The 12295-nt window shown below is 42.7% G+C and overlaps 1 protein-coding gene and 1 pseudogene across 2 annotated transcripts in view; one reads left to right on the forward strand and one right to left on the reverse strand.

Annotated features, from left to right (window-relative positions):
• Window positions 1-8604, forward strand: part of POGLUT2 (protein O-glucosyltransferase 2) — a 15034-nt gene extending 6430 nt beyond the window's left edge. For both annotated transcript variants that reach the window (XM_053889950.1, XM_053889947.1), the window contains exons 5-10: window positions 1012-1184; window positions 1292-1529; window positions 3519-3728; window positions 4419-4508; window positions 6288-6395; window positions 8372-8604. In XM_053889950.1, coding sequence (XP_053745925.1) covers window positions 1012-1184; window positions 1292-1529; window positions 3519-3728; window positions 4419-4508; window positions 6288-6395; window positions 8372-8389 — 837 coding nt within the window. In that variant the 3' untranslated portion in view covers window positions 8390-8604. The remainder of the gene's footprint in view (window positions 1-1011; window positions 1185-1291; window positions 1530-3518; window positions 3729-4418; window positions 4509-6287; window positions 6396-8371) is intronic.
• Window positions 8605-11013: 2409 nt separating this feature from the next.
• LOC109264095 (non-histone chromosomal protein HMG-14-like) lies at window positions 11014-12206 on the reverse strand (annotated as a pseudogene).
• Window positions 12207-12295: the final 89 nt, after the last annotated feature.

The following is a 12295-nucleotide window of genomic DNA, read 5'->3' on the forward strand; positions in this document are numbered from 1 at the left end:
GAGAGAAAGAGAGAGAAGGAAAGTACATGCAAGGAGGGGAAGGGCAAGAGAGAATGTTTTTTTGGTGTTTGTTTTTTTTTTAATTTGAGAGAGAGAGAAAGAGCACGAGTGGGGGAGAGGGTCAGAGGGAGACAGAATCTTAAGCAGGCTCCATGCCCAGCCCGAAGCCCAACGCAGGGCTGGGGCTCGATCTCACCACCGTCAGATCATGACCTGAGCTGACATCAAGAGTCGGACGCTTACCCAACTGAGCCATGCAGGCGCCCTTCATCCCTTTTTGAAGCAAGCCTATTGGCCACTGTGGAGGCACCACAGAAAGGAAATCTAGTATACTGAGGTATACAGTATTGTGAAAAAGCACTCACTATTCAAATTGGCCTAATTATCATTACCTGAAGCTTGTAAAGCTGGCCTTTCATCTGGTAGGATTTCTCACTTGTGTCCTGTTTCCCTGCTCCCCGGGTGGTCTGGCTGTGCTGCAGGATAGAACATTACAGGAACGCAGCCAAAGTGAAAAGGCAGAGAAATGCCACCGAGGAAGGAACCAGTGCAGGATTCGAGGAGGCTGAGAACAGGACAGTGTGCACACCACGGGGCAGGGGGTGTAGCGCTTCCTTGCAGAGAGGGAACGACATTCCGTCCCTTGCTGGGTGGCGGTCCCTGCAATATGGCTGTGTGCACCTCAGTTCGTGCCGCAGCCTAGCTCCCTGACCGCTCCCTGTGGGGTCTCAAGCACAGGGAGCTGGGGGCAGCCTGAGGGCCGGGGGCACCTGCACTTCAGCAGAACATGAAGCACATTCCCTCGCAAGGAGGTGAGTGCAGCCCAGACTGTGAGGGCTCCATTTCTTGGTAAAGAAGTGTTCCAGACCCGAGACCCGTTCTTCCCGTTCTGTGACCAAGCAGGGGCTGCAAAGACTGCCTGCACGAGGCTGCCTTTCCCAACACATGGATCCATGGATGCTATTATCCACTGCAACCAATATAAATAAGCTCTTCGCTTTCTTTTTCCAGGTGAAGATGCCAGATGTGGAGTTTTTCGTTAATCTGGGAGACTGGCCTTTGGAAAAAAAGAAATCCACCTCGCACATCCATCCAATCTTTTCCTGGTGTGGCTCCATGGATTCCAAGGATATCGTGATGCCTACCTACGACCTGACTGACTCTGTTCTAGAAACCATGGGCCGGTGAGAGATGGGTCTAAGATGACCCAGAGCCTTGGTGAGTTCTTTCCCAGCAGCCTTTGCAATGTGACGGTTTGGGAGGAAAATCTGTTGCACTTTTTGTCTTCCAGAGTAAGTCTGGATATGATGTCTGTGCAAGCTAACACAGGTCCTCCCTGGGAAAGCAAGAACTCCACCGCTGTCTGGAGAGGGCGAGACAGTCGCAAAGAGAGACTGGAACTGGTTAAGCTCAGCAGGAAACACCCAGAACTTATAGACGCTGCCTTCACCAACTTCTTCTTCTTTAAACATGATGAAAGCCTATATGGTCCTATCGTGAAACACATTTCATTTTTTGATTTCTTCAAGGTATGACATCAATTGTGTCCAATCCTTTCTGTTTTTCCAAATGTCTTCATTTGGGGGAAGGAAACTGAGGCCTATAAATTCTAGGGGGTGAAAGAGGTGAGCACAAAATTTAGCGAACATCAAGGCATGAGGCCCTGAGGACCACTTTGGCAGCATGAGGGGTACAAGGTACCCAGACCTGACATTAAACATGCATCAAGGGAGGGAGGCCTGGGTGGCTCAGGTGGTTAAGCGTCTGACTCTTGGTTTTGGCTCAGGTCATGATCTCACAGTTCGTGAGTTCAAGCCCCAAATGGGGCTCTGTGCTGATAGTACAGGGCCTGCTTGGGATTCTCTCTCCCTTTCTCTCTCTGCCCCTCCCCTGCTCTCTCTCTCTCTCTCTCTCTCTCCTTCACTCTCTTTCAAAATAAATACATAAATTTTAAAAATATATGCATCGAGGAAGCTTTGGGCCTGGGTAGGGCTAGAATTTTTTCCCCAACTCACCCTCAAGGTAAGCACATTTCAGCTCCAAATCCTTTCTTATTAATAAATACATGTATGTGATTTTACAAATTCTTCTCCCCAGAGCATCGTAACAGTCTAAAGAAGAGATAAACCAAGTATCTCACATCAGACTTTCTGATGGGGAAGTGTCTTGAAACCCATGCAAATGATCTGCCTGGGAATCCTGGAGATTAGGGAGACCTTTCTGTGTCTAAAATGTGGACTGCTCTTTTTTCCTGTGGAGGGATCCTTTTTCTAACTCCTTCTTCTAGGCAGTGGGACGCTGCCCTATTCTCTAAACCACTAAGTGGTTTTTTTTGTTTTTTTGTTTTTTTTAAGTTTATTTATTTTGAGAAAGAGAGAGCAAGCGGGGTAGGGGTGGGGGGTGGGGGTGGGGGGAGAGAATCCCAAGCAGGCTCCATGCTGTCAACACAGCTGACACAGGGCTCAAACCCACAAACCACGAGATCATGACCTGAGCCGAAGTCAAGAGTCAGACGCTCAACCTACTGAGCCCCCCAGGTGCCCCTAAGCCACTAAGTGGTTTTTAAAGACCCATGTCATGGAATGAAAGGTGGACAAAAGGTACTCACCTGTCCTCGGAATGTGGGAAGGTAAGTGATTCGTCAGCTCTGTCTGCACCTGTGGCCAGGTTTTCTTTGGATAGGTTCCATGGCAGCAGGAAGTCCTAAATAAGGCCGTAAGTTGAATTGTCATCACTCCCTCCGTATGCATTTCACAAAGACTTGTGAAAGAAAGAGAGGTTACCAGCCATCCCTCATCAGTGGGCGTTGTGCCAGGCCTTTGCACTTGCTACAGCTAGAGAGTAATTGTTACCATGGCTCTAGGCATATTTGTATTCATAGCTGCTCTTGCATTTACGCTTGTTAATTTTCTCAAGACTTGTGTGTGGCCATCTGATGTTTAAAAGGTATGGTTGGGGCACCTGGGTGGCTCAGTCAGTGAAGCGTCTGATTCTTGATTTCTACTCAGGTTATGATCTCACAGTTGTGTGATTGAGCCCCGCATAAGACTCCACACTGAGCATGGAGCCTGCTTGGGATATTCTCTCTCTCTCTCTCTCTCTCTCTCTGCCCCTCTCCCACTCTCTCTCTCTTAAAAAAAAATTAAAAGGTACGGTTAATATGGCATAGGCTACCATGCTTAGGTGCTCATACGTGATCAGTAAAGTATTCGAGGGATTACAAAATCACGATAAGCCTATCTTTCCTAGGTTGTGGCCTTTGGACAGCAGTCTTAGTATTGTATTGTCTGCTCTAATGTTAGACTTGTGGCCCCCTTGTGAAATTTGGGAGAGCATCACAATAAGCCTTTAGCTCTAGGCCAGGTGTCCATATGATAGCACTTACTCCATGGCCAAGGCAGAGGGCAAAATCTGGCCAGTTCGTGTCTGCCAATGATGAGGCTTCAAGTGCGGAAAGAGGAGGGAGTAAAGAGAGTGGAGAAAGGAAGTGTGATGGAGGCTTCTCTTCTGTTTTTCAGCACAAGTACCAAATAAACGTTGATGGCACTGTCGCAGCGTATCGCCTGCCGTACCTCCTCGTCGGTGACAGTGTTGTGCTGAAGCAGGACTCCATCTACTACGAGCACTTTTACAATGAGCTGCAGCCATGGAAACACTACATTCCAGTGAAAAGCAACCTGAGCGATCTCCTGGAAAAACTTAAATGGGCAAAAGATCATGACGAAGAGGTAAGGTCAGTCTCTCCTGCCTCACCGTCATGGGCTGGTTTTAAATGTCTTGTGCCCGAAGAGCATCCCGGATGCTGAGCCATACACCCTTCCCTCTCAGTGGGAGGCCGCCCCCCCCCCCCAGGGTAGCACATCTGTCCCCCTCAGGGTGAACGCTGGCATGGGGTCTGGATTAACTGTCCACTCTGCACTTGAGATAAAAAGCTAGAGGTTGGCCTTGAGGATGCTCTCTCTTTTTTCAGTCAGGTTGATCAGAGCCTCAGGCACTGCCTCCCCTTTACTAACAATATGAAAATGTTCAAACGGGCAGGAAGAAAAAGTTCCTGCAGGATTGCATGAAGTAAACTTCAGGCAAATTGCTGAGAATTGTTAAGGCAGTTAAGCTTTGTCTTGCATTTACTTTACAAAGTCATTGTTACCTCATTTAATGTGTGCCTTCTCTTTGCAAGAGAGGCTTCATTCTAGAAGGTCCAGTATGATTCCTCAAACTTTCAACTCTAAAAAAAAAAACCTCCCTTTAATTTGAACGTACTGTTGTTAAATGTTCCCTTTACCACATAACACTACCCTCAAAGATTTTTCCTGCCGTTGTCCCAGGATACATGTACCCTGAAGATCAGTTTGCATATGTGTGCACGGGGAAAAAAACATGTTTCATTAAGGGACTTTGTGTTGTCATTGTTCCCACAGGCAAAGAAGATAGCAAAAGCAGGACAGGAATTTGCAAGAAATAATCTCATGGGCGATGACATATTCTGTTATTATTTTAAACTTTTCCAGGTCAGTATTTTCTAAGAAAACAGACATACTATTTGCATTGGGCATGTTAAGAGCAAATAACATTTCACATAATAGTTTCTAAAAGTATATTAATATAAAGAGATACATACACTTCTCTGTGGGCAAAAACCAGGGACCAACATCAAATCATAAAGAAAATAGTACAAACCCGACATTAGCTAGACAAGAATGCTACAACATTATGGGGAAAGTATTTATGTTAGCACTCTGTATTGTGTGGTTAAGAAATTGGCCTCTGATCCTGCCAAGTTATTGTGCATGGATCTGTATTTTCTCTTTGTACAATCTTTTTTTTTTTTATTTTTTTTAGTATTTATTTTTGAGAGAGGAGAGTGCGAGTGGGGGGTGGGGGGGTGCCAGAGAGAGAGGGAGACACAGAATCAGAAGCAGGGTCCAGGCTCTGAGCTGTCAGCACAGAGCCTGACGTGCGGCTCAAACCCACAAATTGTGAGATCGTGACCTGAGCCAAAGTCAGAGGCTTACCAGCTTAACCAACTGAGCCACCCAGGCGCCCCTGCTCTTTGTACAATCTTGCCGCTGCTTTACCATTTCTTTGTCTAAACAGTGCCCAGTGTCTTCTGACCTATACTGCTGACTCCATATGAGCCATGGCTTCTCTTGGAAACTGTTTTCATGGGCCTAAGCATTTAGGGATTATAATCAAAGTATATCTGACAACTTAAAAAGGTATTTTTAAAAAATGCAGTAGTTAAAAAAATTAAAGATAATAAAAACTTTAAAAAAGGCAGTAGTTAAAAAAATTAAAGATAATAAAAAATAAAATAGAAAAAATGCAGTAGTTAAAAAAATTAAAGATAAAAAAATAAAAAATGCAGTAGTAACAAGTAATTTCCTAATGATACTACTAGATCTAAATTAAGATTTTTTTTAATCTCAAAATTGCAGGTATTGAGCCCCAAATCTTAGACTCCACTCCAGAACAGTTGATCTGTTTCTAGTCTGCACTGGCTCCTCCCTCTTTCTAACCTTCCCAGGGGCTGGTGAAGGGACGGAGAGGGTGAAGTGGAAGATTTACTGTCTGAATCCCTCAAGGTCCACAGGCTTGTGCTCACTCATTCGGATTACATTTCCTAGAGCATCATCACCTGGCCCAGAGCCTAACACACAGCAGGCGGATGATAGATCAAGGTGGTGGCCGAGCTGTGCAAGCCATGGTGGAAATATGTTCTAGCCTCAAATTCCCAGTCTAGGGCAGACCGTGTGCACGATTATTTTCACTTCAAGGCAGAAGCTGGCAAAACCAAAACCGTACAAGTCATATAAATGATGGGGGCACCTGGGTGGCTCAGTTAAGCATCTGACTTTGGCTCAGGTCATGATCTCAATTTGTGAGTTTGTGAGTTTGAGCCCTGAGTGGCGGCTCTCTGCTGTCAGCACAGAGCTTGCTTCGGATTCTCTGCCCCGCCCCTCCTCTGCCCCTCCCCTTCTCTCTGCCCCCCCCCCCCACAGGGTTGTCTCTCTCTCTCAAAAAAATAAATAAATAAACACATTAAAAATAAATAAATGAAGGATAGAATAAGGAGAGGTGCAGTAGCAATCAGCAGCCGGTGTCCAAAGGACAGCCACCTCTCAGAAACTCTGTTATTGGGGGTTTAAGGGGAGTATGATGAATTTTGCTTCTCACAACTTGACACGTATGAATTAAAAGGACCATATCCTAGCAAATTCCACTGTATCTGATTTGGTGGATGTGCTCCCAGTTACAAAAGGCACACTTCTGATTTGTTGCTTCCACAGGAATATGCCAATTTGCAAGTGAGTGAGCCCCAAATCCGAGAGGGCATGCAGAGGGTAGAAGCACAGACTGAAGATGACCTCTTTCCTTGCACGTGCCATAGGAGACAGGTAACCCGAACCGGCAGTGGCAGAGCAAGAACTAGTCTTGTTCCAAGTCCTCATCCGTCCCTTCAGTCCTTCAGTCGGGCAGCCACTATTTGAGCTTCTCTGGGGGCCTGCCTACCCTTCAGTCTACCGAGGGGCAGATGCCATGGGAACAACATGGCCAGAGAAAGGGCACCGAGATGCAGGTAGGGGAGAAGTCCAGGAGCCCCCGGCAAAGTGGAGGAGAGCCTTTTTTTAACGCGAAAATTCACATGGCCTTTGAATAGATGTTTATAATTTTAAAAGTGTTTTCACATGTGTCACGGGAGATGGCTTTGGCAAAACTCATCATCTCAGTTTAGAGATGAAAAACATATGACCGTGATTATTCATATATTACCAGATTATGCATTTAAGAGCAATCTCTGTTCATACCACCAATATATACTGATTTCATTAACAAATGGTAGATTTACACAGACTTGTAAGGCTAAAAGGACCTTTTAAGGGGGGCGCCTGGCTGGGTCAGTCAGTGGAGTGTGCGACTCTTCATCTTGGGGTTGTGAGTTTGAGGTCCATGTTGGGCACAGAGCCTACTAAAATATTTTTTAAAAATTAAAAAAAAAAAAAAAAAAAAAAAAAAAAGGACTTAGGGGTCACCCAGGAAATGCCTTCATCTTACAGTTATAAAAACGAAGCCTAAAGAAGAATTTAGCTCATAACCACCCAGCTGGATTATAGCAAGGCTAGGACCAAGAACTAGTCTCCATCACCAGATTGTGTGCCTGGTTGTGTGTAAAGACATGATGTGGCAGGGGAGGGTTGTTTTGATTGTAATGCTTTTTGTTTGAATGAATATATACTATATAAATTGTAGTGTATATCTCTACACTCTATGTATACATATATGTTACATAAATATATACATATGTAATATATTGGCTTGACATTATTTTAAGCAATGTCATCATGTCTCTAAAAGAACAAACTCAAAACTGTGGTATTGTGACCAAAAATGAGAAGGCAGATTTGGCAGTTATCATGCCTGACTCACAGGGGGTTTGAAACGAATTAAGTGACCGCTATCCAGTGGTATGATAGAATCAGTTTATATAAGCTCACTGTCTGTTACATATTAGGAATTTTGCACACTAGTTAATTTCTGGTACCTTGGAATCTGCCTGGTGAGGGAGAGTCACCATGACAACAGCAGGTGCTACAAATCAGTTTTGGTTATTTCGTTTTTTTGTTTGGGGTGCAGACTTGCCACTAAGTAACTAACCAACCCCCTCACCCCCACCCAGAAACGGTTCTTCATCAGTGTTAACGCTTGTCAGTGCTGGAAGTTCATTAAATTAGTTAAAGCCATTGACAAAAAAAAAAAAAAAAAAACTTGCTAGACTTCGGGGCACCGGCCTGGCTCAGTCAGCAGAGCTTGCAACTCTTGATCTTGGATTGACCCCACATTGGGTGTAGAGATTACTTAAAAAATAAATTAAATGCTTAAAAAATAAAATCTTTTAAAAATTTTCCAGAATTGAAATGTACCTGCTCATGAAATTTGTGATTTGGTATCACAACACTTCTGTTGGCTCCAAATGAAACTGGGCGGCTTCCTTTCTCCAGTCCTCTTTTTTTATTTTTTATCTTTGAGTGATGCTGGGGAGTGCCAACACTGACCAGTGGACTTAGAGGCTTCGTTAAGTTCCTCCTCCTTGTCTGCTGTAGCCCTTCACTGATAAGATACATAACACAAAGCCCTTTACAGTAATGCAAATACTTACATGTTTGTGTTTCCCATCAGCAGTCCGATAAAACACGATGTGACTTTCCCCAGGAGGGATTCCGAGCATAGTCCCAGGCCCTACAAACCTTTAGCGCCCACTTGCCTTTTTCGCTGCTTCCACCTTTAGGGGAAAATAATTAATAGACTAACGTAAGTTATCTTGACGGGTATAAGACTTCTTGATGGCACTAAATATTTTGCTTCTTAATTGCAGACCAAAGATGAACTCTGATGTGCAAAATACCTTCCCTTCAAATAATGGTGCTCTGAAGTCTCTTTTTAACTGACATAGAGGAATGTTTTTTAAATATTGATTCTGTGGACAATATAAAGTCTGCTATGTGATTGGATTATGAACATATGTTTCTTCTTCTTATGCAGTATTCCTGTGACCATCCTTTAAAGCACAGTTTTAGAATTTTATAATAAAACCACTTTTATTTTAAAGACCTGTGTTGTGCTAATTATTAGCTGTGTTTGGACCGTGGAGCGGTACACAGAGGGAGTCTGGGCCCTGGCCTCCGTGTCGAGCATCACAGCAGCCACCATCTACGTGCACGCATGTTTTATATGACAAAGCAGTGAGCTGCTGTCTGCATGCCACTGTTATTTTGGACATTTCATCCACCGTGACCAAACATAATTCCAAAAAATACACCTAATAAGGCCTACATCTGCAATCTAGTTTCTTGCCACTTCCCAGTATGCATCTTACAGTCCAGCAAAACCAGCTGGACTGTTCTGTCCGTTCCTTGTTTCTTACACTCCTTGGTTATTTTTTCTCTTGGTCTGGAGTGCCATGACTCTCTTCTGGCTCAGTGACCGTCTCGTGCACATCTCTGAAATCACTCCTCCAAATCTCTGCATCTGCATACTTGAACCACTGTAGTTACCTGACGGTGTTAGTGATCTCATCATTACCAGACTTTAAGCAGAGATTTGACTGCAGAGACCATGATCTTCCACATCATCTAAAAGGGTGCCCACAACTAGAAAAGCTCAATGAATATCAAATTGGTGAATACCAAAAATCACTGAAATGTGATTAAGAGAATTAAAAACAGGCTAAAAAGCCTAACACTGAACCATAATATAATGTCGTGTAAATTTCTTTACCTAATGGTCTCCCTTCCATCTATCTTCAAGTTAAATAATCTATTGTATTTTTTTTTTTTTTTTACGTTGTGGAATGTATCCTATGCACAGAAGACTATAAAACATGTATCTGCATTTTGAAAATAATTGTAAGAAAACACCCATGTAATTATTGTCAAAGATTCTTTGTTTGGCCAAGGTTTAGTCAAGTTCCTGAGCCTTCAAGGGCCATCTGGGCACTTCCTTATAAAATACGGTTTCAGCAAAAACTCTGCTGAGTCCATTTAGTAAGAATCCCCATCCTCCACATCCAATCACTCTTGGTATCTATTCGGGTTCCTGGTCCTCAACTATCCCCCCTAGGTGATTGATCAGATTGGCCTGTCCTTAGCAAGAATCCTGTTGGCTCAGATTTGCCAGAATCCCTCCAATAACCCCGATGTTTCCTCTTAGTAATTTTCTATCCACTGACCTCCACCCTGCTCCTTGGCTGTAAATCCCCACTTTTACGCACTGTATTTGGAATTGAGCTGGTTCTATACTGAGATCTCTTCCCCGATTGCAATAGTCCTGAGTAACTTTTTTTTTTTTTTTACCACTTTACTGTCTAGCTCTGATTTGCTTGGATATTACCACTCAGGTTCAGAAATGGAACACTGCTGTTCCTTAGAAGTTCCCCCTGCTCTCCCCCTATTATCTCCCACTCACCTGCTCCCATGTGGCCAATATTGTGACGGTTGTGATCATCTTTTCCTTGTACAGTAAAATCTTGGTTTGGGAGCATAATTCACTCCAGAAACATGCTTGTAATCCAAAGCACTTGTATGTCAAAGCGAACTTCAAGAACCATTGGCTCAGTTGTGATCATGTGACATTTGGCATCACCTAATACTCATACTGCAAGACATTGCCTGTGTATCAAGTTAAAATATATTAGAAATGTTTTCTTGTCTTGTGGAACACTCACAAAACAAGTTACTCGCAATCCAAGGTTTTACTGCACTTATTTATAGTTTTACCACCTACACATTCCTCCCTAAGCAATGTAGTTGAATTTTCTTTTTGTAAATTGATCTAAATGGAATCATACTGAACATATTGTCATTACTTGCCTGTTGAAGCACAGAGTGGCAGCACATTCGTTTATATATGTAGGCAGTATTTCATTGTATCAGTAGGATTCCTCTTTTAGCCATTCTGTTACACATGGACTTTTGGGTTGTTTCCATTTTTGACAATTCTAATCAAAGCTACTATGGGCATTCTTATTCATGTGTCCTGATTACATCAGCTTTGGAATAAAATTACTGGGTTATAGAGTATATATGTCTGCAACTTTGCTAGATAATGTCAACTTTCCAACTTGATTGTCCCAATTTACATTCTCCAGCAGGGTACAGGATTTCCAGTTGCTGTACCTCCTTGCTAACACTTGCTGTTATCAGACTGAAATTTTTTGCTAATCTGGGGTAAAACGGTAACTTACTATGTTTTGATTTTCATGCTGACCATCTTTTCATGTGCTCACAAGCCATTTGTGTTGTGTTTCCTACTTTTTTTTTTATTTGTTTGTTTATTTACTTACTTTAGTTCATTTCCCTACTAAGTTATTTGACTTCCTGATAGATTCATAGAAGTGTATTTTAGAGCAAGTACTTTGTTGATTGACTCAGCTGCATAATTCTTACTTTGTGGCATGTCTTAGATTCTTCTGGCAGTGTTTTTTCATGTTCAAAGGATGATGATTTTTTTCTTTCATAATTGAGTTTTTATCGGTTGTGCTGAGGACCAGTAAGACATCTCAATTTGTACACAATTCCTAACATACATATCAAAAATCTAAAAAAATCATATAGTTGTGATTCTTTTCTAAGTTATTCCAGTGACTTTCCAGCTTAAACTTTGGAGGCAAATTTTCCTTAACAGTATATCAAGTATCAATATCTTCAAATGTTGACACACTGTTACATTATTAAGTCCCATTAATTCACAAGTTAATATCATATACACTACATACACAGATTTATAATCCTGCACAGCACATTAACAAAGTTACTAGGAAAACCAACCAAGATGTTACAGAACTTACAAAATTCTGACAGGGAGAGTCAAGATCAAGGAGTGGTTTTCTTTAGGAAACAATTTTTTTTTTAATATTCAAGACATACTAAATGCATGACAGACTCCCAATTGCCATTCAATATGCTTTGTACTGTAGAATATAAAAACTACCCCATCTGTGAAATGTTGAGCTGATACCCAAGGCAGTCAAAGCCTCCCATATTCAATACCCCAATATTTTCTGATTGTACCAAAAAATAAATAAATAACAAGAAAATGATTTCACCTCTTTAAAAAAAGCATTGACACTTAAGAAATGGGATGAAGTGGGTGTCTCTCCTTAAAAATGTTTCTAGAGCTACTAAAAAACTTGCATTTATAAAATAGTTGATCAAAGTACTCCTCTGGATTGTACAAGAAGGGGGACAGGATGACTGATAAGACATGGTACGTATGATATTAATCAGACGTAGCTTCTTTCCCTCCTGCTTCATCAGGGGCTGGAATCTCGTTTTTAGTTTCTCCATTTTCTGCAGGTAAGTCTCTTTCGTTTCTTGGTTAGCCACTTCAGCCTGGTTTCCCTTTGCTCCCCTTTTCCTCTTTGCTTGCACTTTTTTGTCTGAAGATTTATCCCTTCCTGCCCCCTTTTTTGGCTTCATTTCCATCTTTGCAGAAGCAGGTTTGGCTAACAACCTCCCCCCATCTCCTCTTGGACTCCTCCTTCGCAGCCCCCTTGGCAGAGCTGGCCTTCCTCTTGGGCATCCTGAGGGCGGGCTGGGCAGGCAGAGAGGCTTCTCGAAACCTAGCTGACTGGCCACGGCAGGGCCTCCCGGCCCAGAAGATGATTTCAACATAGAGGAATATATCAATCTTTTCTTTAGTGGCCAGGGCTTTTTGTAACTTGTTTAAGAAATTTTTTCGAATTGCTCCGTCACTAAGCGGGTTTCCTATGTTATTTTCTGTGTAAGTTTCTTAGGGCTGC

Source organism: Panthera pardus, unplaced genomic scaffold, assembly GCF_024362965.1.
Source record: "Panthera pardus isolate Hobbes unplaced genomic scaffold, ASM2436296v1 HiC_scaffold_1, whole genome shotgun sequence".
Lineage (NCBI taxonomy): Eukaryota > Metazoa > Chordata > Mammalia > Carnivora > Felidae > Panthera > Panthera pardus.